Source organism: Temnothorax curvispinosus, unplaced genomic scaffold (genome assembly GCF_003070985.1).
Source record: "Temnothorax curvispinosus isolate PA1 unplaced genomic scaffold, ASM307098v1 QBEX01006981.1, whole genome shotgun sequence".
In the NCBI taxonomy this organism is placed as follows: Eukaryota; Metazoa; Arthropoda; class Insecta; order Hymenoptera; family Formicidae; genus Temnothorax; species Temnothorax curvispinosus.
Genome location: NW_020216761.1, coordinates 61,526 through 85,143, shown reverse-complemented (window position 1 = coordinate 85,143; position 23,618 = coordinate 61,526). Strand labels below are relative to the sequence as shown.

The following is a 23,618-nucleotide window of genomic DNA, read 5'->3' as shown; positions in this document are numbered from 1 at the left end:
CAGAGGAATGACGTAAGCGTATAGAGAGTGCGCGGTGATACGTATACGTAATCCCATTATTATTAGCGTCGTCAACTCTTAATTACTTAAGAGCCCGCAATTCTTTTCTCCGTAGGGTGTCATTTCAAAAGACTATTGTGTCCTTTCTGGAATAAAGCTGGCGTAAACGCCAGAATTGTCGAAAGAGACAAGCCTGACGATGCGAAACGTGTAACGATTAAGTTTAATTAAGACGACGTGTAACACCGGTGGATGATGTACACACGCGACTTACAAGTCTCGCGCGTACTTACCGTCAAACGTCGCGAAGGAATCGCTCGTAGCAGTTTTTGTGCCTACGGTGGCGTGTATTCGCGGTAAATAAAACTCGAACACGGTGTGGGGCACGTAAGAATATTCTCACACAGTGGTACTCAAATTTTACGGGGTACAGCGACACTCGCGCGCCGACGAGACATCGCGGGTCAATATCACCGCGTGTCTAATCGGATTAATTAGAATAACGGAGGCAATCCAACGAAGATAACAATGTGGTCGATCAAGTGGACTTGGGCGGGAACTTTAATTGAAAAATAATCGTCTGTAACCGCACGCGAGACATCGATAAAGTGAAATTCGTGGAAACAAAAATTGTTTACTTTTCAAATAGGATATTTTATTTTTAATATTTGTATCAATAATCAACCGCGCTCAAACAAATTCACATCGATAAAACATTGGGATAAAACATTATTAAAAGCTAACGAACTGAAAGAACAAATAACTTTTTGAATTGCAAATCCAACATTTCCAAAAGCGAATTTGTCGTATGAGAAAACACGTCGCCCCTTTATTGACGAAACGTTTGATCCCATAATCCGCGGGTGATTAACCGAGATGAAAATTTCCCATGGTTTGGCCCGCTCCGGGTTCGATCGATACCCTTGACATAGCTGCGGTCGCTCTTGTTGCAATAAGGTGTAACGTCAGCTTGAAAGGTGTAATTTAATGGATAAGATTGCATATATGGGAATCGATTTATCCGTCGTCTTCGTCTTCTCAGCCTCGTAGCGGCGACGTGTGTTGCGATCACATTTGGTGCGGCGCGGTGGAAATTACATTGGTGAAATCGATCAGCTACTTCATCGGGTATCGCGTCTCGTGGCAGACCGCTGAGATCAAGGCGACGAGGCGGTATTCCCACCGAAAATTTCAGATCGCATGCGTGAAACGTATTCCGCGCGCGTGAATCAGTCGGAAGTGATTATGTAAATGCGATCACTCCGCGCCCGCCGGTCCATTAGTCTCTCGCGATCATTAAATCAATGTTTGTCGATAATTGGAAGCCCCCTAATTCTGGAGTACGAGCTTGATATTAAAAGCTTTTTTAAAAGGTTATTAAATGCTATTAAATGCTATTAATAGAATAGAATTTATTACTTTAGCGTTTACAGCCAAGAAGGGACTTGGTTTACATTTTTTTTCTTATTCTTACTCATCCATCCACACCTTACAACTATTTATGACTAGACGCCAGTTGCTATCCTTGTATCCTTGTATTTATCCAACAGTTAAAGTCTTAATAATTAAGTTAACCGAATTGACATAATAAGGTTTATTAACAGATTTATTAACAGCTGATTTCAAGATTATTTCATGTCATTTTAGAGATTCATGTTTTATTACTGAGTTTATATCAATTATTCAACAGAGGAAGATTCTTTTGATGATTTTATGAAGAATGTCCATTGGATGCTGCTTGAATTGTTGAATGCGAGGGAAAAGTAACGATTTTATATGAAAAAATGTAGATCAAATTTTCTTTGTCTATACTACACTGAAAAACAGTTTCAAAATTATTTAATTAATTAAATAACGTATTTCGTCTTCACTACTTAAATATAGCCACTGTTGAAACAAGCTCGCCGCGGCACAATGTCAATGAGAGCTGCGCGAGCTACCGATTTTCGAATTTCTGTTGATCCGATCGTGTCTCCGAAAGCGAGTCGTCGTGTAAAAGAACGTTTCGCGTCCCGGCACTCCGCGGCTAAATGGTCCCTCTCCGCTCAGCGGATCGTCGATAAAAACGGACCACCCTGTATACGTCTTTATTCGCGCCGCGGGTTTGGGAACCGCTGGGGCAACTTTACGCGGCCACGTCGTAGCGTTCCAGCGACTCCCCGCGTTCTCGCAGGCGTAGGTACGTCAGGCACGCGGCGGCGGCTTCTCGCGCGGCACCGACGAAGTCACTCGGCTAGATTATGCTGAAACTGGTGCTCCGGCGCGGCGGGAGGAGAGGCGGTAGGGGGAAGCCGCGAACGGAGGTCCCCCGCCCAGCCTAGGTGAAAGCCTTGCACTGACTCTTGCGAGGACGCGGGTTACAACTATGGAAGAGCCTCGAAACACGAAACACCGTGTCGAGTTTCGCTTTGCTTTTACGTCGTTCTCCCTTTATATCCTCCCGTTTGCCGGAGGCAACCGTTAAAAAAAATACACACTTGTTTGTCTATTTGTTGACAACCGGAGACAAGCGGAGCGACGCTTCAGCGAAAATTTAGTGCAAATTCACGAGGACGTGGGGCACGATATGAATAATCTTGTGAAAATGACGCCACATGATTAGTAATAAAATTAATTACATCTTTTCGAAATGTACGAATTTACAAAGGACATTTTAGACGGGTATTTATCTTCATCTTTCGAAATAGGAAACACAATCTCTGAATGTTTGGTCGCCTCTTGTTGCAATAAGATTTTGCAAAACGCAATCGATTGCAACTCGCTCATACCGGGTGTCCGGATACGAGTCTCTTACTCGTGAGTGACTTGCTATTGACATTGCCGTATTCAGAAATGCTTAATCATCCTCTCGTTCCCAATACGCTCGGATAAAGATGTGTTTTGAGGAGGCTCCTTACGCTGACTCGCCGATAGCTGTACGTTTCTTCTGCATTGTATTTGGTTATTGAAACGTCAACGATTAATCTCGTTCAGATCCGATCGGATTCTGCTTTTTTTATCGTAATGGTACACAATTTTATTTGTATCGCGCGTTCAGTGATATTACTCGGAATTTTCGCCATTCTTTCAGCGATCCATGCTTGGTATCAAAATCGTGTTCCGCTCGTTCGTGCGTCGTTCGTAAGTCGTCGACGCGCGTGTCAACGGATCCAGGCCAAACCGTTTTCACCGTTGACGGTGATCAACCGTCTTAAGGATAATTGGAGGGAAGAGACGGAAGCATTACGGCGAGAGAAATATCGAGCGACGGCGAGTCTATATTCACCGAGAGGGGCGCGAATCCGAGAAAGGCGGCGGTTCCGTTACTGCGTGCGTACGGTTTCCGAGGAAAATGTACCAGCGCGCCGCGCCGCGCCGCGCCGGCGGGATGTTCGCCGGTATTGAATTGACCGGTGGTGCCGCGGTGCTCCGAGGCACAAAGGCGAATTGTTGGCGAATTTTTAACTATCTAACAGCCGTGATTTGGCGAACCGGACGGCGCGAGGGGCAGAGGGACGGGAGGGACACGCGACGAGGAGGCCTCTGGCCTCCTCGACCGATTCCCCCCGCTGAGACAACGGTCGACCCTTCGAGTCGTCGTCTCGGGTTCGAAGCCGCGCCTCTCCGTGTCTTCTTCGCCCCCTCCTTCTCTTCGCTGCATCCTTTGCTCCTTCTTTCGATCCTGGCGACTTAAAAATAGAACGAGTGCGAGGATATTGTGACCGATTAGGAAGCGAACAGGGTATATACAAGGTGTCCCTCGAACGCTAAGAATGCTTTTTCGATCCGTTGATTCTTTGGCGATTTAGTGTTCAGATATACAAACGCGCTCGTCTCCTAAATGTTCCATGATATTTGCCGTAACGTAAACTTTAGATGTATACTTTATCAATATCTTTCGGGGTCGTTAATGACGTAAATTTAAAAAATCGAACTTTCCGTAGAAGAAATTTGTCACAATTCTCACGGGACGCTCTGTAAATTATAGAACGCTTCACCTCGGCGCTTGTTATAGACTGCTCGTTGCGAGGTTTTCATGATTTTACAATAGGTAGTAATTTCGCGAATAACCTGCAAACAAGTCCGCTATCGCATATAATTAAATATGTGTTACGTGTGGTCGCATACGTTTTAAACAAAAACACAATTTCTAATAAATATTCATCGAGGTCTGGAACATTCCGCGCAAATATCAAAATGTTATTGAAACCGCGCGTATTGAAACAGCGAAATCTGGGGGAGGTTTGAACTTTGAACTATGTCGCATTTGATACAATTCTATCTACTGTTCTCTTTGTTATAAAATATAACAAAAAAAATATTTACTTTTTCCCCCAAGCTTTGAAAGCGGCACGGAAAAGGAATTAGATTGAATCATCCGGAGTAACCTTACGAAATTCCAGAACGAAAACGAAAAGGCCCCGAAAACATGAAGCACAGTAGTGAACGAGCGCCAAATAATCGCGAATATAATGAGACCCGTTATTACATCAACGATCTGCTTTCTCTCGGCTGAAGAGATCATCTGCCACTTAACTTTACTCCGGTTTACTTCGGAGTTGGCCAGTTCGAAGTTTACTTCTCTCGGCGACCGGTTTGTTTGTATCGTCAAGTATCGGCATAACCGTTACGCTTCATTGTAGCTAATAATCGCGCCATTACTCTTCGAGACACCGTTCTTGTCGCGCTCGTAACGTCGTCTTTGCGAAAACACAACAACTCGCCGTTTAACTTGTATACCAATATTATTTTGAAGCTAACTTACGGAGATAGAAGGTTCTTCTCAACTCCGCATTGGTTTTTAAAATATCCGCGCTCTGTGGCAACTCACGGCAACTAAACCCGAAGATAAAAAAAATCACGTACGCGATGAGCAAACTCACCGGCCGTGCCCTCGCTTTCAATTTCCTCTCCGTGAATCTCTCTCTCTCTCTCTTTCTTTCTCTCGCGGGAGAACAGTTGAGTTACGTTATAAAGCCTTGCGCGTCGAACGGGGCAATAAAAAAGAAGGGAAGAGAAAAAAAGGTTTACGCGCGAACCGATAAGTTTACACGCGCGATAAAAGAGCGCTTCTCTCGCTCGTCGCCGGGAGGTTCTCGCTGGTCAAAAGCGATTGGTCGTGCTGCAAATCGACATCGTCGGTGATGCGCTGCCTCGCGATGCAACGCGACGCACCGCAGGTAACGCCCAAGGCATTTTCAATGAAGGGGCTGCTGGAGTGACGGCCGAACTTCCTCGATGTCGATAATGTCAACATTTCTAATTTTGTTTTTCCTATATCTGTCTTTGTCTAACGAAATGACATCTGTCCTTGTTCGAGATCGCTTTGCCATCTCTTTTGCTGCTCTGTTTACTAGCCTGCGTGTATATTTTTGTAGAAAATATACACGATTTCTTCGACGCTCAAATTTTTTTTCCATAGGCTTTTAATCTCAATTTCAACGGTACGTTATTGTTTGTGCACGTATTCTGAAGAGTGGGAACATTTCATTTCGTACATATAACCTATACAACTGTTTATATTAGAAAATATGATTATGAGGTGACAGCATTTTTAAATTTTTTCTCAATTACCACTAATTTTTTTAATTCCCACTCTTCATTAGTATACCTATACTTTACTCCTGTAAAAGGATTTTGCGATCTATAAAGCCGTTTCAAAGAACGAGCCCTGACTGTTTTTGTCGGTATTGTCCCCTGTCCAGGATCTCCTTAACGCGCCTTCTATCTATCGCCTTCTTCTATCTAGCACGTCCTACACACGCCGATACACGGGGTGTCCCGCGGTAGCGCCGCGCCACGCCGGGGCGAGATGGAGATTCGAATCGAAGCTCGTGGAAGCGGAACGCTCGATGCTGAAATCGACGCGGCGCGGCAGCGGCGCGGCGGGACGAGCTTCCGCCGACTGTGATTTTTGTCCGGGGGGAAAAGCCGTGTCCGGATTCGCGGGCCTTTCTAGGCGAAAGGCAGCAGGCGCGCAGCTGTGGGCCGCGCGGGACACCCTGTATAGACACGGAGAACGTCAAGCTGCAGGAATCTACCGTGGCGGAGGCAGCAGGCTCTCTCGGGCTAAGGCGATTACGACGCCGAGGATCCGTGAATCTACTTTCGAGCGAGCGGCTCGCTCGCTCGTTCGCGAAGAATTCTGCGCGCCTCGTTACGCGCACGCACGCGACGTAACGTTCGTGCGGCTTTAACGGCGACGGGCGTAAGGAGGGCAGTAACAGAAATGGGAACCTATAGCAGGCGGGAATGCTCTCGGGTACCGTAAATACATTGCAGCGCAATAAAAATAGAATGCGGGATACTCCGCATTGATGTTGATATGCCACATGATATTTTAATCGTGACTGACCCGCGCGGCGCGTGTCCTTCCGTGTCCCCCCCTCGCCGCGCGCATCGAGCGCAAGGTTCTTTCTTTCTTTTTTTTCTTTTTTATTTTGCCACACACATTCGTGCCTTATCATCAGGGACGACGATACCTGCGAATTTTCCGCTCGGGTGGCATTGCGGTTTGGTATCGCGCATAAATTGCCACGCTGCTGCCGCGGATCGTCTTCGTAACGTTTAGCATTACCTCGCGCGATTAATAGTTAGGTCTTTTCTCATAAGCGATTTCATATAAACGTTTCAGCGCAACGGTGCAATCTACGTTGCGGAACGTTCGCGGATATCAGACGCTTACGAAGGATCGTTTACAAATTCCCAACAAAATTTTTACCCCGTACACCAAATTTTCCGTCATATCTATTGCGTGAAACGTATCCTCGAACCGCTGGAGCATTACCATAACAGTCGTCTAGAATGCGAACCTCGTGCGACACGTCGACCATCGGCCGGATCTTCCCGTGGACGCGCGAGAAAAAGGTACAGCCGAGTGGAGGGAGAGAAGGAGTTGGCGGAGGCAAGCCATCCGAAGGTAGAGAGCGAGAGAGAGAGAGAGAGAGAGAGAGAGAGAGAGAGAAGGATGGAGAGACGCAGCGGCGCGCGTGGACGGATGGTTCGAGGGGATATGGGGGTTCCCCGAGTCGAGTCGAGTCGAACGCGCGAGCCCACGCGGGCGGCCTTGCACGTCGCCTTGCTTGTATTGATCAGCGGGCTTGACAGCCCCGTAGCGTTACGACGGGCGCCTTTGGTACTCTCGCTCCTTCTCTCTCTCTCTCTCGCTCGCTCGCTCGCTCCTATGACATCGAAGCGGTCGGTGTGCGCGAATATTTTGTCTCGTCGCCGCCGTACGGCGGCGATACATATACACACGCGCGCGCGCGAGAGAGAGTGCGCTTGCACGAGGGAAGACCACACAGCCGCACCGCACCGCACACCCGGTGCGCGATAGGCGCCGCTACGCGCGCGGCGCGGCGCGGCGTCCCTACCTTCCGACGGTGTGCAATGTGCCGCTCTCGTCCTCTCCGCGGAAGGCGCGGAGCGTATCGACCGATCGTTACGCCTCCACGAGACTCGGCCGCCCGCGTACCACGCACTCTCTCTCGAGAAAGAGATGACGCTTCTCTCTCGCCGCGAGGGGAACGACGGGATAGTCACGCGGCACGAACAGTCGAGATTCTCGTCTCCGGGGGTCTTGAAAATTCTGCGGCACGGACAACCACGGAGTCGTCACTCTGGATTCAACGACGCGGGAACGCGACGCCGCGAGGGATAATCTCTCGTCGAACGACGAATCCTGACCCGGTCACTAACTATAGGCGCCACCGCTATCCTGGGAGGCGATGCCCCCGATCTTTGGGGGAAATTCCTATCGATCGGTTGCCGCGTTTCGACGAAACTGCCATCCGCCGCCACGGCGAAAATACATGACCGGGTCAATGCAGAGAGCGCTGACATCTCTCCAATTTGCCGCGAGAGAAATCGATATGTATACGCGCTCATTCGGATATATCCCTTCTAAAAAAAGCAATCTCTTCGAAACTGGCTTTCAAAATTAAAAGCCCGTTCACTGATATCGGTATACCGCTAAGAAGCTCTAACGAAAAAAAGCCGAATGGTTGCGTGTTTGAATATAGATAAAACATTACATCTTGAAGTAAATTTCGTCAAGGAGGTAATTACTTTATCTCTTCATCTATAATTATAAAATCTATGGGAGTAAACCATATGCAATATATGCGGAGCGGATTTTATTTCATCTGAATTTTCATCCGTGCCCTCTTGGCGCGGCCAACTTCACGATCCCTTCGACCTAACTCGCGCGATCCGCGAGATTCCCGAAGGCGCCAAGATCTCATTACCTGCCTGCACGGTGGTTGTACACACATTTGAATCGTTCTGATTATGTCAGCTGGTTCTCTGACGTAAGGAGACGCCCGGCGCCGATTGGACGACGGGCGCGCGCCCACTACGCGGCTGTGCGCGCGTGCGCGCTCGCGGCTCCCCCCAAAGTGGCCCCAAGCCCACGAATGCATCGGCAATGGCGTCACACGGTATCTACCATCATCCTCCGGAATGCCTCCTGGTTGAACGCGTAGGTCGCGATTTTACCACGCTCCCGTACTGCAAACGTACCATTTATATCCGCAAATAATTCTTGCAACGGAACGAGATGACACGGACGAAATTCTCGACAATTTTCACCCAACAATCGGCGCCAATCGTGCGCGCGATTCGAAGGATTCGCACGTTAGCGGTAGACAGCAACGAGAGATTCTTCGACACGAACCCACGCATACCAAAGACATATAAAACTGCAGTATACACTGCGAATACAAATAAATTTTAAATTTTAATTTGTAAATGAAAGACAAACAGAATAAATAAAATAATAATGAGTGAAACGGAATCGTTATGATATACAATCAGAGAGAAAAATAATATAGTAAATGGAATGCTTTCCTGAAATTTGAACCACAGATTGCCTAAAGTGAGCTTGATGAGCGCGCATTGTTTATACGCGCGCGTCGCTCGCTTCGTGGTCAATCAGAGTTTATGAGAGAGAGAGAGAGAGAGAGAGAGAGAACGCGCGCGCGCGCGCACGCACCTCGGAGCGAGAAGCGCGCCGCGCACGCGTTCGGTACGATCGACTCCCGTGACGCGCGCGTCGATGACTCCGCCGAGTTCGCCGTTGACCGCGCGCGACGGGATACCCCGTCCCTAATCGCGAGGGACGGCGGCGTGGCTTGGCGCGGGGCGGCGTGACGCGGCCGGGAAGCGCGCGCGGGATCAGGTGCGATGAAGATACCGAATCCGGGGTGAATGGACTCTCTCTCGTTAACGGAGATAGGACATTTTCCGTCAATGCAACGAGCGAGCGAATACGGGCGAGCGCGGCGCGCAAGAGAGAACTTGACGACGGCTTTGACGTTGACCTTACGCGACGCGCGGTCGATGCCGCACGCGCGTTATTCTTGATCTAAAAAAATCTCGCTGTTTCCCCGACGGATCTTACGACGCCCCTCCGTTATATATATATATATATTTTTTTTATTAATTAACGGAGAAAGTGGGAAGAGCCTCTGCCGTTGAATCGCTATTGGTGGTTCGCTTTCAACATACCTCGAGACGTACTGTATTAAGAATGAAATACCGATGTATATATGCGCACCAAGGGAGAGAAACAGACCTTCTGAAAGGCCAAATTTTAACAGATGTTTTTCTTAGAATCAAACGCAAACAGAGTCAAAGTCTAAGATACAAAGCAAGGTCGGAGAGAAAGTTGTTTTGCGCGGTCGCGCGACACCTGGCGCGAGGCAGGAATTTCTAAAATTCTGAGAAGCCTGTTCGATATTAGAAAATATGCGCGATCAAGTAGAATCTCCAGATATCAAATGTCTGACGAGTGACGAGAAAAAAACGCGCGCATTATCCGCCGTCAATGAGTACATAATTAATTTTATCTCAAATGTTGTATGAATAAGAGATTATACATTTCCCAGAGATATGTTTTTCTCCCCTTACTGTAACCATGAACCGTCGATCAAGGTCGAGTGATTTAACGGAAGAGGAATTATCGTCTCGAGAGCGGAATATCGAATATTTCCCGAAATTCAGTCCCGGGATCGAAATGGACCGACGCGACGGGTCGGAAGTAACGCGCGTCTCAGGCGGAACGGTCGAAATGTGATTAATCAATCGAGCGATTAGCTCGAGTCGGGCGGCGCATGCCTGTTTGTTGAAAACCGTTTCACGGCACGGATCGTACGCGATAATATGCGTTTGAATAAATTAGCGGCTTGTCACGTCGCGTGACAAATAGAAACACTGTGCCGTAAGGTCAAGGACCGACTCCGATGTCGCTTTCTCGCCGCGCCGCGTGTTCGCCTTGTATATATGTCTATTTTACTGGGTAATACACGTTTTGCCGCTCTCAAAGGATAATTTATTACCTCGCGATTTAACGTCTCCGTTCACGAAGACGTTATTGCCGCCGACCGCTCGGCGTTCACGGCCAATGTTATCTTTTGTTCGGTAAATGCGAACGCAAGATTTTTACGTTTGCATTTTCATCGGAGTGTTGTACGGCTGCAGCGGCTTGATACCTCGCCGGCGGATCTGACCGACTATTCTGCGAAGGATCTAGAAAACTAAATACCTCATACCTCATTGTCGCAAATTAAGCAACAACGGTGAACTAACGGAACGTGGATTATTTTTAACAGCAGTGTTAAATTCGAACGATCCCGTTTGATAATACACACTCTTTTTTTTATCACTAGATGAATATATACAGTTGCATTCATCCGTTCAAGATTGCTATAGAAAAAGAGTTAACGAGTGCAGTATCTTTGCATTTTTTTTTTTTGCAAAAAATTTATTCGTTTAACTTATCAAACGGATAATGCCTAGGAAAGAAAGCAAAAGACACGAATTGAAATCGGAAATCCCAAAGCTGTTTACCGCGATTACACATGGCATATATGACGCATGGCTGCAAAGCAGGAATTTCTCAATTCTGGAAAACCTCTTATTTCCGATATTCTGAAAAGTATGTATGTCACATAATCGCTCACGCATAATCGCCAATCACGATTCTATCTCTCAAGGAGGTTCACGTGCTACAAAAAAATGCAATCAGCTTCATGAAATTTTAATATATTGTTCTGGAATGCAAAATAGAATTATTGATGTGAATTTTTTTGGAATTTTTCATGGTCACGTTTTGAAAAAAATCGACTCTAAAAATTGTACTTTTTACCATAGGTTATTATGGGAAATGACTTATTGCTTACCTTCAGAATGAAATAATGCAAGAAAAAATACAAATGATAAGGAAAGAAAAATATACACATGTAACAATAATTTATAAATAAATGAGTGAAAGAAAGGGATAGGTTATCGCACATTTCGTAGAAAACTTAATTATTAAAGCATAAATTGCGTGATTTTTTGTCTGCTAGAAATGAACGCAAGCAAATAATGACAGCAGCGCAAACGAGTATAGTAGAGGTTGTACGGCGGGGAATTTGAATAGAAGTTGCGTTGTGTTTGATAATATAAAAAGTTTTTAATAAATTGTGCATGTTATTAAAAGTCCTGTTATTAGAAGTCCTGATTTCCATATACTTATATTTTTTGTACTCACAAACTTTCCTTTTAATCTGTATTGTTTATCAGTCATTTTTAAAGTTAACGCTTGACAGAAGCAGCAGCACGCACTGGACCCCCGCGTCCCACTACTCCCCCGGTGAAGCATCCGAACCTCCTTATTAAACGTACAGCGTTATCGCGTGCGATCGCCGAGCGTTCGTGGACAGGGAGACTCCTCGCGTAGAATAATCTCGCGTTAAATTTCCGATGAAAATCACAGCTCTCTCGAACAATCCCCAATGCCCTCGAGATATCTCCCGCGCCTCCCCCCTCCCCGGATTGCCCACCGATTACTAATCGTCGCTAATTGTTTGACAGACATCCCTCTGCGGCATTAAATGGAGGAAACTCGTGTGGGGCGAGGTGGCCGGTGGCTTCGGCGGCACGCCCCTCGAGGACCCGGTGCTGTCGAGCTTCTCGCGATGTTTAGCTGGTGACATTCTGTGCGTGTGGCGACGAGTGGCCGCCACGCCGTCCACCTCCGGCCCAGCGGCAGCCGCCACCGCCGCATCGGCGCCCGGGGCTGGCATCTACGACCTGGGCATCGCGCCCTCGCCCGCGCCCCCGCCGCTCTCCCTCACCGCCGCCAAGGAGCTTTGGATCTTCTGGTACGGCGAGGAACCCGATCTCTCCGGCCTGGTATCGCCGGAGCTCATCGCTTGCGGTGAGTATATATCTCTATCCGCGTGCCCGGAAACGCGCGCGCTGCGCCGCGTCGCGCCGCGGCGAGCTCGTCCCGGAAGTCGAGCCGGGATAACGTTGAGACTCCTCGGGCTACATACGCGGACGAGCTGAGGAACGCACAGGATAATTTATTTCCAAAAAAAAATTGTTATATACGTGAGTTATTTCAAGGCGATGAATTTTATGCGATTATTATGTCACCTTGATTAAAATATTTTTTTCTTCTTTTTTTTTTAAACAGCGAACCGTGAATAAAATCGCCAGAACGTCAAGGACGACGAAAAGTGTGTTCGAGCGAAGATGATCGACGTCGTTGTTTGATCGATGCGTGGCAAACGTGATAATCTCAATTGGTATAACATTCAGGCGCGATATACGGTACGTTGTGTACATCGGACGGGAAGTAGCAATTACGCGATGTTTATACGCCGTTGTATGGTGTTTTACCTAACGCCAGCCAAGAAGACCGTGACTAAGCTAACTCTTATTACGTACTTTCCAAGAGGAAGTTTCGACACGTAAGAGACCACGAAGGGACCACGTTGCGTTAACGGATTTGCAGACCGTGCTTGACGAGGGCAAAAATCCTAAGACTGCACAAGATCTATAGACTATACGTGTATACGTCGTCCTATATCGATATCGTCGCGGACTAGAGACAACATCAAAGTCACGGCGAGCGGGGGGAAAGGAATATAATTAAAAGTGAAACTCGCTTTTAGTCTTTAGATCGCCGCGATAAGCAGTGACGTGTATAAACGCGTTAGCCCGTGAATCACACAGAAAATTATCACTCCGACGTGCCTCCTTCGGGCTATCGAACGATTCTACCTGTTTTGCGTGTGCAGCAAAACGCGAGCTATCTGCTTAGCCTCGAACAGTGTGCAGTGTCGCGAATTTTCACATTTCTCTAGCTACGATCATTTTTCCGCGTTTTGTTTCTATAATACAGTCTTGTCGTGAGTAAAGGCGATAAGTTTGCGTCGTTCTGAAATAAAGGAGTGCCCAGCCGGTCTCGTTTGAGCATATAGCTGCGTAGTCTAAAACCTGGGACACGCGACAAAGCTTTAAAAGCAGCAAGCGAACCGGACTAATCACAATTCTCGAAATTAAATTGGGTCAAGGAGTACGCTCAACCGTGACCGGTCGATGTAACGAATTAAAGCTTTCGTTTCCTCTGTCCGTAGATATATCGAGTCGTAACAGTTCAAAGCGAAAAATCGTACGAATCTTTCTTTGTACTCGTCGAGATAAATGTTATTCTTCGTGGTGTTTGCGTTCCGTACTAGCGATTGGTAAAATACTCTCTCCACAAAAACTGGAGCTTCGAGCAACGAACGAATTAATCGCAGTCGAATGTTCTTTAGGATGGTAGATCGCGAGGAATGCTCAGTTAGATTTGTTTCGCTCGTACGTAATTTTTTTTCTCAACGCTCAAGTATCACTGTTTAAACTCCGACGACGATGACGATTATTATTATTATTTCATGCCTCTGAGAGACGGGTAGTAACGTCGTCGTCGTGCAACGGACCAGCGTTCGAGCCACGCCGGACCGAGGCCCGGCCGGCGGTGTTTCTCGACCGGCGAGGTCGCTGAACCATGCACTTGTCTGCAACTCGTTGCAGCGCACAACGTATAGATCTGCCGTGTTGTGCATCGCATCGCGCCGCGCCGGCACTGCTCTGCCGGAGAGTGCACCAATTGCGAAACTGCCGCAGCCGTCCGACCGCACGGTGAACCGTTAAGACTGAAAACGACCAACGTGGCCGGCCTGCCGCGACGGTGACAGTTTAGCGCTATCGGCTTAAACTCGAAAAAAAAAAGAAAAAAAGACGGGTTGATTATTCGACTCGTCGGAGAATCGAGATAAGATAAGACGCCCCTCGAGCGCACCTTTGCTCTTATCGGATATCGATCTTCTTCGACAAGGGAGAACATTTTTGGATTATTAGTTTAATCGTATCAGGCGTAGGATTAATAAACGTAGCGTTATCCTTTTTTATCTCGTTAGACACGTGAGATAATTAATATTGAAATAGTAATAGAGCTACAAAGCGACCGGGTCAAGCCGAGCGCGCGTTCTACTTTTTAAAAATAAAATATTTCACCGTCGCTTTTATGTACGGTTACCTATCGCGATGGAAGTTTCTCGAATAAACATTCGGATTTTGGGAGACGCAGCCTGCAGCGAGACCACCGCGGCTAGTGGTCCACGAGAGATGCAACTCCCTCAGGCTCCGGTCATATCGATCGACAGAACACGTGTTCTCCCACCCAGTGATTCTCAACGTTACTGCAACTGCGTGTGGTTGTAAAAGGCCAAGCCATATTTAACTTTGAGATTTCTCGCGATTTTCTCACTAAATAATTTATATATATCTCACGGTTAAATTATTTTCGTATATAGTTACGGTTAAGAAGAAAGCGCGCGTCTGCTTAAGATAAATCCTTTTTCAATGATCGTGAGTTCTTGAAACAGAATGAAATGTGCGTAGTATCGCATTCGCACGTTCCGAATGGGCTCCCTCGAGCTCACAGATCCTCACGCACCTCTTCGCATTTCGAAGCGTACTCGTTCGCGTGAGAACAAAATCAGGGGAAAGCTGGGCCGAGCGCGCGACTCAGGATTCTATAACTTTTCTGTTTTCTCGGCCAACTTCTCCTCTATACCTTCCACGAAACGCTCACTGAGTTGCTCGACGTAACGTCGCTGTGATTTTACACGCGAATCGGATTACTTTCACGTTAAATTCCGCCGCCGTTTAGACGCGCGCACCGCAAATAAGAGCGAGCTTCGCCCGCTTCATCGTATAGCGACTATGATCATTGAATCGAATGATGACGATATCGAACGAAAATTACGCACACATATTTGCTGCCAGGGTTGAAAGAAGACGTATCGCTTCTTCCCGCTTAATTGTAACAATAGCAGCAGCGTTGTAACCGTTATTTCCGCGTATTTTTAGAAATCGATCGTCCATTCGAAGCGCGCATTAGTGTATTCCAGTTCCTCTCTACGCCGTTCATCGCACAGAGTATAAAGAGGAACGTTAGACCGACGCGCCGACGGCTTTGTTTACGATATTTTATTATTTACTGTCATTTGCAGAAAGCGAGCAGGGTTCTTGGGAAAGCGGATTGTCGTACGAATGCCGGTCACTTCTTTTCAAGGCTCTGCATAACTTGATTGAACGGTGTTTGCTATCCCGTGACTTCGTTCGCTTAGGAAAGTGGTTTGTGCAACCTTACAATGGCTACGAGAAACACCGTTGTAGCAGGTAAACGATTGTTTAGTAATAATATCTTTGTTATCACATTCTGCATTTCACAAAATATTTTTGAGAGTAACGACACGACACTTTTATTTTATTTTGAGAATGTACCCTTTTTCGGTAAGAACACTTGGTATTATATATGCTTTATCACATAAAACTAGACACATTTAAGATGTACAATAGTGTTCAAGCTGTACATATCATATCTAAATATTTTATCATGAAATAAGTACGTAAATGGTCATCATGAAATGAATGCTCGGAACTCAGAGCTATATGTAATTAGATATTTGTAAATGTTTGATGTGAAGGATTAAACATGACGCAGATACGTGAATAGGATGCGTAAATCTAAAGTGTGCCCAATTTAATGTGATAAGGAGTACAACACGCACCAAGTGTACACAGTATAAAGTATTTTTGCGGTTCAAAATAGTACAGAAAGTATAGATTTGATCGATAAATCTTTAAATTTCTTTATTATATTTGCAGCAGCCACTTGTCGTTCTCATTTGCATTTTTCGTTCACGGAGAAAGTACTGTGTGCGCAAGTGTGGACGTCAGGCAGCATCCTGCGGTGCGACATCTTACAAAGACATGTCTACAACGTACCCAGACCTCCCAATCTGGCGTTAAAGGTAAGTATTGCTTATTACGAGAGAGATAAGGATCTACAGCCATAGTTGGCACGAGGAAAATTTGATCGTTATCAACTATCAACGTCAACGTATTTCTTACCTTGTTCCACAGTGATCCTAGCTCCTTATGGACTAGCAGGCACGTTAACGGGTCAGGTGAGCCGTATGGACAGTCAACTTCTCGAAGAGTGGAAACACTTCTATCCGATCAGTACCGGTAGTAACTCGGAGACCGGGCTTCCGCCTCTCGTGGAGGTCCTCGTCGGTGGCGTGCGCATGCGTTATCCCTCTTGTTACGTCTTGGTTACGGATATGGATGATACGCCACCCGAGACTCCTCTCTCGCCACCAAGCAGCCCCGTCACTTGCGAGCGACCGCTTTTAACGCAACAGGAACTGAGCGCAGCTACCGAATTGCCGGAACGCGTGTGGGCAGAATGTACTTTGAGTTCACCGATGTCCGCTTCCAAGACAGAATCTTCCACGGAACCTGGAACCTGGACGTTCGTGGAACCGACGCAAAAGTCTTCCTGTACCTGTTCATGTTCGAAGTAAGGATAGAGGAAATTCACGCCTCTTTTTATTCCGACTTTATTGCATTGTGCAGAACACTGTCTTTAGATTCCTGTTTCTTAGATTTTAATTATATATATAAAAATTAATTGTTTACTATGTAAATTTTAACAAGTTTATTAAATTGTTTTAATTGATACAATTAATAGCGGTCTAAAGTTAATTACGATCTTTTTTTTTATAATATATTGAACGTAATAGTAAACATTTAATTTTTGTTATATACCGCGTCAGTTGAATAATTAGTAATATTTGCCATCATATTGGTTTCTATTTGCATGTAATAGCACAGAATATAGAATCGTAGAATATCCAAATTATTATAGATAAGTAGTAGTGTGTGATGGCTGTTGTAATGTGTGCATGGAAAATTAGTCTTTGAACAGATGGCTCAAATGCAAGTATTCTTGATAGCCAGCTTGTTAATGCATTTATTATTATAAAGTTACATTTAAAGCCAATTAAATTTTTTACTCATAATTTTAAACCAAAAACGTAAACATAATTTTATTGACTACTTTATCGTCATTACAACAAGATAAGAAAATTGTAATATTATTATGCGTTGCATTTGAGCTTTTATAAGAAAAGTATATTAGGGCCGAGTATTAATAAGATATAGTATGAATCCAACCAAAAGCTAAAGAGACCTGAAGTATTGTGTTTAAATGAAAAATCCTACTGTAATTTCTACAGTCGCCACATGTATTTTCTTACATATTTAAATATGAAGACTAGCTTAAAATGACATATCGTTAATATAATCTTAGCTAATTCTTCCTTGACATTTAAGTATGTGATTGCTTAACTTCCATGTTTGAAAAATAGTGTGGCTGTCAAAATACTCAGGTATGCACACAGGTTATTTTTTGTAGTCATTAATTTAAAAAAATAGAAAGCTCAAAATAAGTGTGTGACTTTAAATCAATAAATTAAATATAATGGGACATTCAAAACATGGTTAAGAAATAATATATAATATTTATTAATAAAAACTATTAAAATGTAAGAAGAAATATTAATAGCAAGATTATTTGAAATAATTTAAATAATTTACTAGAATTGTTAATTTGCAAGCAAAACATTTAGCTTTTTGTTTACATTTGGCTCATTTAAAAAAAATAAATTATTAGGTATTCACCATTAGAATAGTGCGATAAAACAAACATGTGTCATTTTATCGTTACAAGTATGTCGTATTTTAAACTAGTCTTCATATATGCAATTTGACGAAGTTGATATATGAGTTGTTGCTTCAGGATTCTATAAGATAAAATGATAGAGGAGATATGTTCGCAAGAAAACGAGATGTTAAATGCATCGGTTGCAGGTATACGACCCCCGGGGGTTGGAAGAGCCTGGCCTCCTCTCAGGTTCAGAGGGAGAGGGTAGATAAAGGTGGACGGAGGGTCGTACCGTTTCACCGACGGTCTACCACTCAGTGGGACGCTTGTCCCTCTGTCCCTGCTAATGCCCCCAGGTGGGTAATTTTTAGGCCCCCAGATATGAAGGGAGAAAGAGATCATTTTCATCATTTCTCTTAATCAATCACTGCAATAACGCCAGTTTTACGTATGATCGTAATGATCTTCCATAACTTCACATGCAGATTCATCGCTTTCGACAGCTCCATCATGTAATATATTCAAATAACTCGGTACACAATATAACGTATTAATTAGATTTTCATTTTAACTATACAAAGGTGCGAGGCATGTATCTTCTTAAACGCGATCGAGTCACGGCGTGAAGAAAAACGAACGGTAGACTAATATTTTTTTTACATTTGATGTGTGTAAAACTGTGCAAAAATGTCTTACAGAGTATTTAGAATTTTTCAGTGGGTAAATGGGACCTTCTAATGTCAATGTTATGTGAATTCTACGGTATAAGGTTGCCAATTTTTTTACGTGTACTAATACAACATAGTAAGTACAGAACTTAACGTCAACGACTAGCTCTATAACAAATTTATACCAACAATATATTTTCTCAACAAATTATTTCTATATTAGTTATAAAAGCAAAAGCAAGGAATAGAACTCGGTTAATAAACTTTTGCACACGATTTGTCGACTTAAAAAAAATATTATCATGCGCATGATTCGGTAGCAGATAGGATCTGAGCTTTACACACGATTGGTAGTGCACTATCTTCTAGCATATATCTTCCTCTTAGTTGAGTTATTTATTTTGCTTGTAATATACATAGAAAATGGTATATGCTTTGCATGTGAATATTGTTCGATATTTCTAGCATTTATTTTGCCCTATAAGTTGTCGTTTTTGCGTTCATCTATAACATATAACAGGCTTTTATTTATGTTCATGCACATTTTATATTTTGACAGGCGCGGCATATGCTTTTTCTCGAACAATTCATCTCAGTAATACGCACAAAGTTATTACTTTAATAACATTATTAATATGTTGAGAGAAATAAACGAAAATGTATCGCTGTAACGCTAAAATATTGTCAAATATATATCATCGAGATGATCACGATATAGGGAAAACTGTAGTCTGAAATAGCATTTTCATAATTTAGTTTTGAGAAACACTGTTTGAATGTTGTTTTACTCTAATGTCATTCTGGACTGCTCTTCCCTGCATCGAAATATATATTGTTCAATGCTTTCTCTCATTCTTTCATGCTCGATATGAGTACTAAACTTCTTTTTTATTGCAACCTAACGACAAATATTCTAGGACATATCCGTACGTAATCAATCTGTTTAAAAATTGAGTAGGTCGGTACTGAGTAGAACGGAAGCACCTAGTACACCACCGGGTGGTCCACCTTCCTACTCGCGCGGACCACCAACGGGAGGAGATTGCTTACCGGTGCCGTCGGTCGGCTCGCCAGGTTCTCCGGCACCATCGCCTCTTCTAACTCCGCACTCCGAGCCTGCGTCGGTCCCGCCCGCGGAACCAACGATGCCGACTCTTAGCCCGCAGCCTCCACCAAGTCACACAAACACTGCCCCACCCCTAACCCCGTCACAAGGGCCCAAGTCTATTTCTTCCGCGTGCAACAACCAGGTGCACAGTCCATCGGTTCCCGGACCGATACTGAAACGACCAATCTTGGTGTCCCGAGAATACGAAGGTGCCCTTTTGGATGACGAGCAACCGTTATCCTGGCTCTACGATTATTCGCTCCAGGAGGCTTGGCTGAATCATCCTGTGAAGCGTTTCAAATCCATGAGTATCAGCGGTCCTCCGACCAATCGAAGCAACGTTCTATACCCACCGATGAACTCTCAAATGCTCCAATCTCAAGCTCCTAAGCTGGAAATTAAACAAGAACCTGTCGCAGTTGTAAGTAATATCCATTAATAGGAAAGAGATCAAGATAAATTAAGTCATCTAAGCAAATTACATCTGCTACGAAAATATTTTTATCAAATTTATAAGAAGAATTTCAATCTTTCTCTTAAGAAGTGGCTACTGGAGTCCTAGTGAAATTTTATGTAATTTATTTATAAAATTTACAAGTTATTAGAAATTTGCAATTGATATGCTTTACTTTCAATCCAGGGCAAAATGAAATATAATTAACATATGCATAGGAAATTTTTTATTCACGAACTTGAAAAGGAAAAAGACATTTATTTACAAATTTTATTTGCAAAGATCATAAAAATATTTTAAGTTGTCTTGAATTCCAGAGCAAGTGCCCAGCTTCTTCTTTATTTATAAGATGCATTATAGAATGCATTAATGATAAACTATGTCTTGTGATATCAGGGCGAGTGTATCGGAAGAAGAACAGATCCGTACGAGTTCGATGCGACAGGCGAAGAAAATGGCACGAATGTCGATGGTCTCCGACGACAAAGGGACGATCCATCTAAACCAGGATCTCTTTTCACTAGCGAGGGTCTCCAGCCATCCTACAAAGATCTAGATCAAATATTCGACAACTCTGATCCTGATACTTCCAGCGACGAAACGGTAAGTTTAAGTTTATATGTTACAAGTAGTTGATATATACAATCCTGCATCCTACGACACAAGGATAAACAAAAAAAATAGGCGACACCGAAATGCTTGAAAATCATAACGGATGTTGGATAAGATACATTTATGTTCACAGAATTTGAATCAACTACAGATACAAACACCGCCAGGCTCGAACAAATCTGGTGGATTGCATGAGGAAACAAGGGTGGACGGTACGAACAAAAATAATAATCGAGGAGTCACCGTTCTACGACCAGAAGAACTATCCAAGATGTTTCCAACTCCTCCTTCTCTGGAGCATAATCCTGTTGCCTCGCCTTGCCAACTGAGTGATCCCCTTATGGACCAGACTGAGCTGTTGATGCCTTCGCGACCGCTCAGACACCTGCCCGACATCTATCCTAATATGGGTTCTCCGCAAGAAGAGCCAATTGACGATTGGTCATACGTGTTCAAGCCGGCGGCCATCAGCAAGATGGTCGGTTCTTCCAAGTACGCACCTCTCACGAATCTGCCTAGCCAATCTCTGCCATCCATCACACTGCCATCGCACTGCGTGTACAGACCTTCCTGGCAGTGCAATCCTGCTTCCACCAATCAGGCGGACAAACCTCTTCCACCAACCAGGCCCGGATCAGTGCAACAGCAGCAGCAGCAACAACAACAACAACAGCAGCAACAACAGCAGCAGCAGCAACAACAACAACAGCAGCAGCAGCAACAGTCTTGTCCACAAAGTCCGGCGCCACCTTATCGTTCAAACACTCTGCCCGGTAGGCCACCTCCACCTCCGTACGACCAACCCAGTCCAGCTACATCTACCACTTCCTCGTATCTCAATAAAAATCTCAACAGCATCGAGGCGGATACACCGGGACCCGCTCGCGCGCCTGAATCAAATTCCCTCGTAGTAAATATTCTTCTGGGTGACACCGCGCTCAACATCTTCCGCGATCATAACTTCGATAGTTGCAGTTTATGTGTGTGCAATGCTGGGCCCAAGGTTGTAGGCAATATTAAGGGCGCCGATGCGGGCGTTTACCTCAGCAATTCGTGGACTGGTTCCGCGCTCTTCCAGGACGACGATCAAATCAGATGTAGTTGCGGCTTCAGCGCCGTGGTGAATCGTCGACTCGCGCACCGAGCAGGTCTGTTCTACGAAGATGAGATGGAGATTACGGGCGTCGCCGAAGACCCAGCGGAGAAGAAGAAAGGCTCGCTCACCGCGGTTGCGTGTCCTGGAGCGAAAGCGACCCCGGAGGGTCTCGACACGATACTACCAAATGTTCTCGAGTTACTTCGCGAACAATGCCTGATCGTCCAAAGTTCAGCTAGCAGTCTGTACAGAGCGGCTAGGATATGCGCTACCATGAAAAGCTATCCGACGTTGACGCCGACGGTGAACACCCTGGAGTTTAACGATGGCAACGAGGTGTGTGTTGCCGCGCTCGATCAAGGCAAGCTCGACGGCGCGCATAACGAGAGAGCGGCACGCGTGAATGGCGTGCATCGGTGGGTGTTCCTCAGGGCGCGAGGTCCCCAATGTAGCGGCGACATCGTGCGAATGATGAGGTCGCTGCAGCCGCTGCTCCAGGACGCGGTGCAGAAGAAGTGTACGACACGCATGTGGGAAGCGCCGTATACCGTCACTGGACCGCTCACGTGGCGACAGTTCCATCGTTTGGCCGGTCGCGGCACCGACGATCGTTGCGAACCACAACCGATACCCGCTCTAGTCGTCGGATACGATCGCGATTGGTTGTCATTGTCACCGTACGCGGTCTGCTTCTGGGAAAAACTGTCATTAGAACCGTTCGCCGGGCCCAGGGACGTCGCCTACGTGGTCGTCGCACCCGACAGCGATTGTATTGTCAGTAGAGTCAAGTCGTTCTTCCGAGAACTTTCTTGCACGTACGAGGTAAAAATACAAATATTATTTATTTTATATAAATGATTCGACTCTAACATTAAAATTAACTGTCTGAAAGAATTATTTTGTTTAGCGTTACTGAGATTTTTGTTTTTCTGACATTTTTGAAAAACTACATTAGAAAAAATTTTTTGGTATTATTATATCCAATTTGTAGTTCTCGCGCGATTTGCTCAATTAGTTTTGTCTTCAATTAAAGGGAATATTATAGTTTAGGACTTCGCTTTTTAATTTTGTCGCAGATTTGCCGGTTAGGAAGACATACGCCAATCTCGAAACAACTACGTGATGGAATTCTGCGCGTCGGGAAATCGACTGTGCAGAAACTGGCAAAGCAACCGATGGACGATTGGTTCAAGTTTTTGGGAGAAAATTACATAGGCGAACTATTGAAATTGTACGCTCAAGTGTGTAATCATCGATTGGCCCCGTATCTTACGCAGGTCATACAAGATCGCAGTTTGTTGGATCCCGGTGATTCTCAACCAGCCAATAAGCAGCAGCAACAGCAATCCACAACAATTCCCATTCCCGATACGATGCCAGCTACACCCGATGTATTAACGACAAAACCCGAATCTGTCGGTATGTCTCGTCGATAATCGCATTTTAGCGATATGATTTTAGCGTGTCTGCTCGGGTTGGGGTCTAGCGAGATTCGTTGCCTTTTGCAGAAGGGGAGAATCCGAGGAGCGAGACTCCCTCTTCGAGCACAGCGACGAATCAGACCACTACTAATACAACCGGTAATACGACACCGACCTCGCAAACCACAAGCAACACGACACCGATTACTACGACCACAGGCCCGGACGAGGAGGAGATCGAACCTCCAGCCATCGTTGTCTACTTTGTCGAACCTTTCTCCTTAGGCGGCACCGAGGATCCCGATCGACGACGTCTCGCCATTTTGGCTCTACTCAGAGCTTACTCTTCCGCGATCAATAGCATGCCTGAGAATATGAGATCAAATATTCACGTTCAGGTAATTAACCAAAATTCTAGTACAAAATCCCGACGATGAAGAATAAATA

The 23,618-nt window shown here is 45.1% G+C and overlaps 1 protein-coding gene across 4 annotated transcripts in view; it reads left to right on the top strand.

The window, feature by feature from the left end:
• Window positions 1-23,618, top strand: part of LOC112456593 (mediator of RNA polymerase II transcription subunit 13-like) — a 31,616-nt gene that overhangs the window by 4,331 nt on the left and 3,667 nt on the right. The window contains exons 2-11 of one of the 4 annotated variants that reach the window (XM_025019247.1): window positions 11,836-12,181; window positions 15,312-15,480; window positions 15,973-16,115; window positions 16,228-16,666; window positions 18,019-18,168; window positions 19,439-20,009; window positions 20,439-20,645; window positions 20,788-22,572; window positions 22,827-23,169; window positions 23,259-23,569. In XM_025019247.1, coding sequence (XP_024875015.1) covers window positions 11,836-12,181; window positions 15,312-15,480; window positions 15,973-16,115; window positions 16,228-16,666; window positions 18,019-18,168; window positions 19,439-20,009; window positions 20,439-20,645; window positions 20,788-22,572; window positions 22,827-23,169; window positions 23,259-23,569 — 4,464 coding nt within the window. Of the gene's footprint in view, window positions 1-11,835; window positions 12,182-15,311; window positions 15,481-15,969; window positions 16,116-16,227; window positions 16,667-18,018; window positions 18,169-19,435; window positions 20,010-20,438; window positions 20,646-20,787; window positions 22,573-22,826; window positions 23,170-23,258; window positions 23,570-23,618 lie in introns of all 4 variants that reach the window. The other 3 variants (XM_025019246.1, XM_025019249.1, XM_025019248.1) reach the window with 3 other exon arrangements.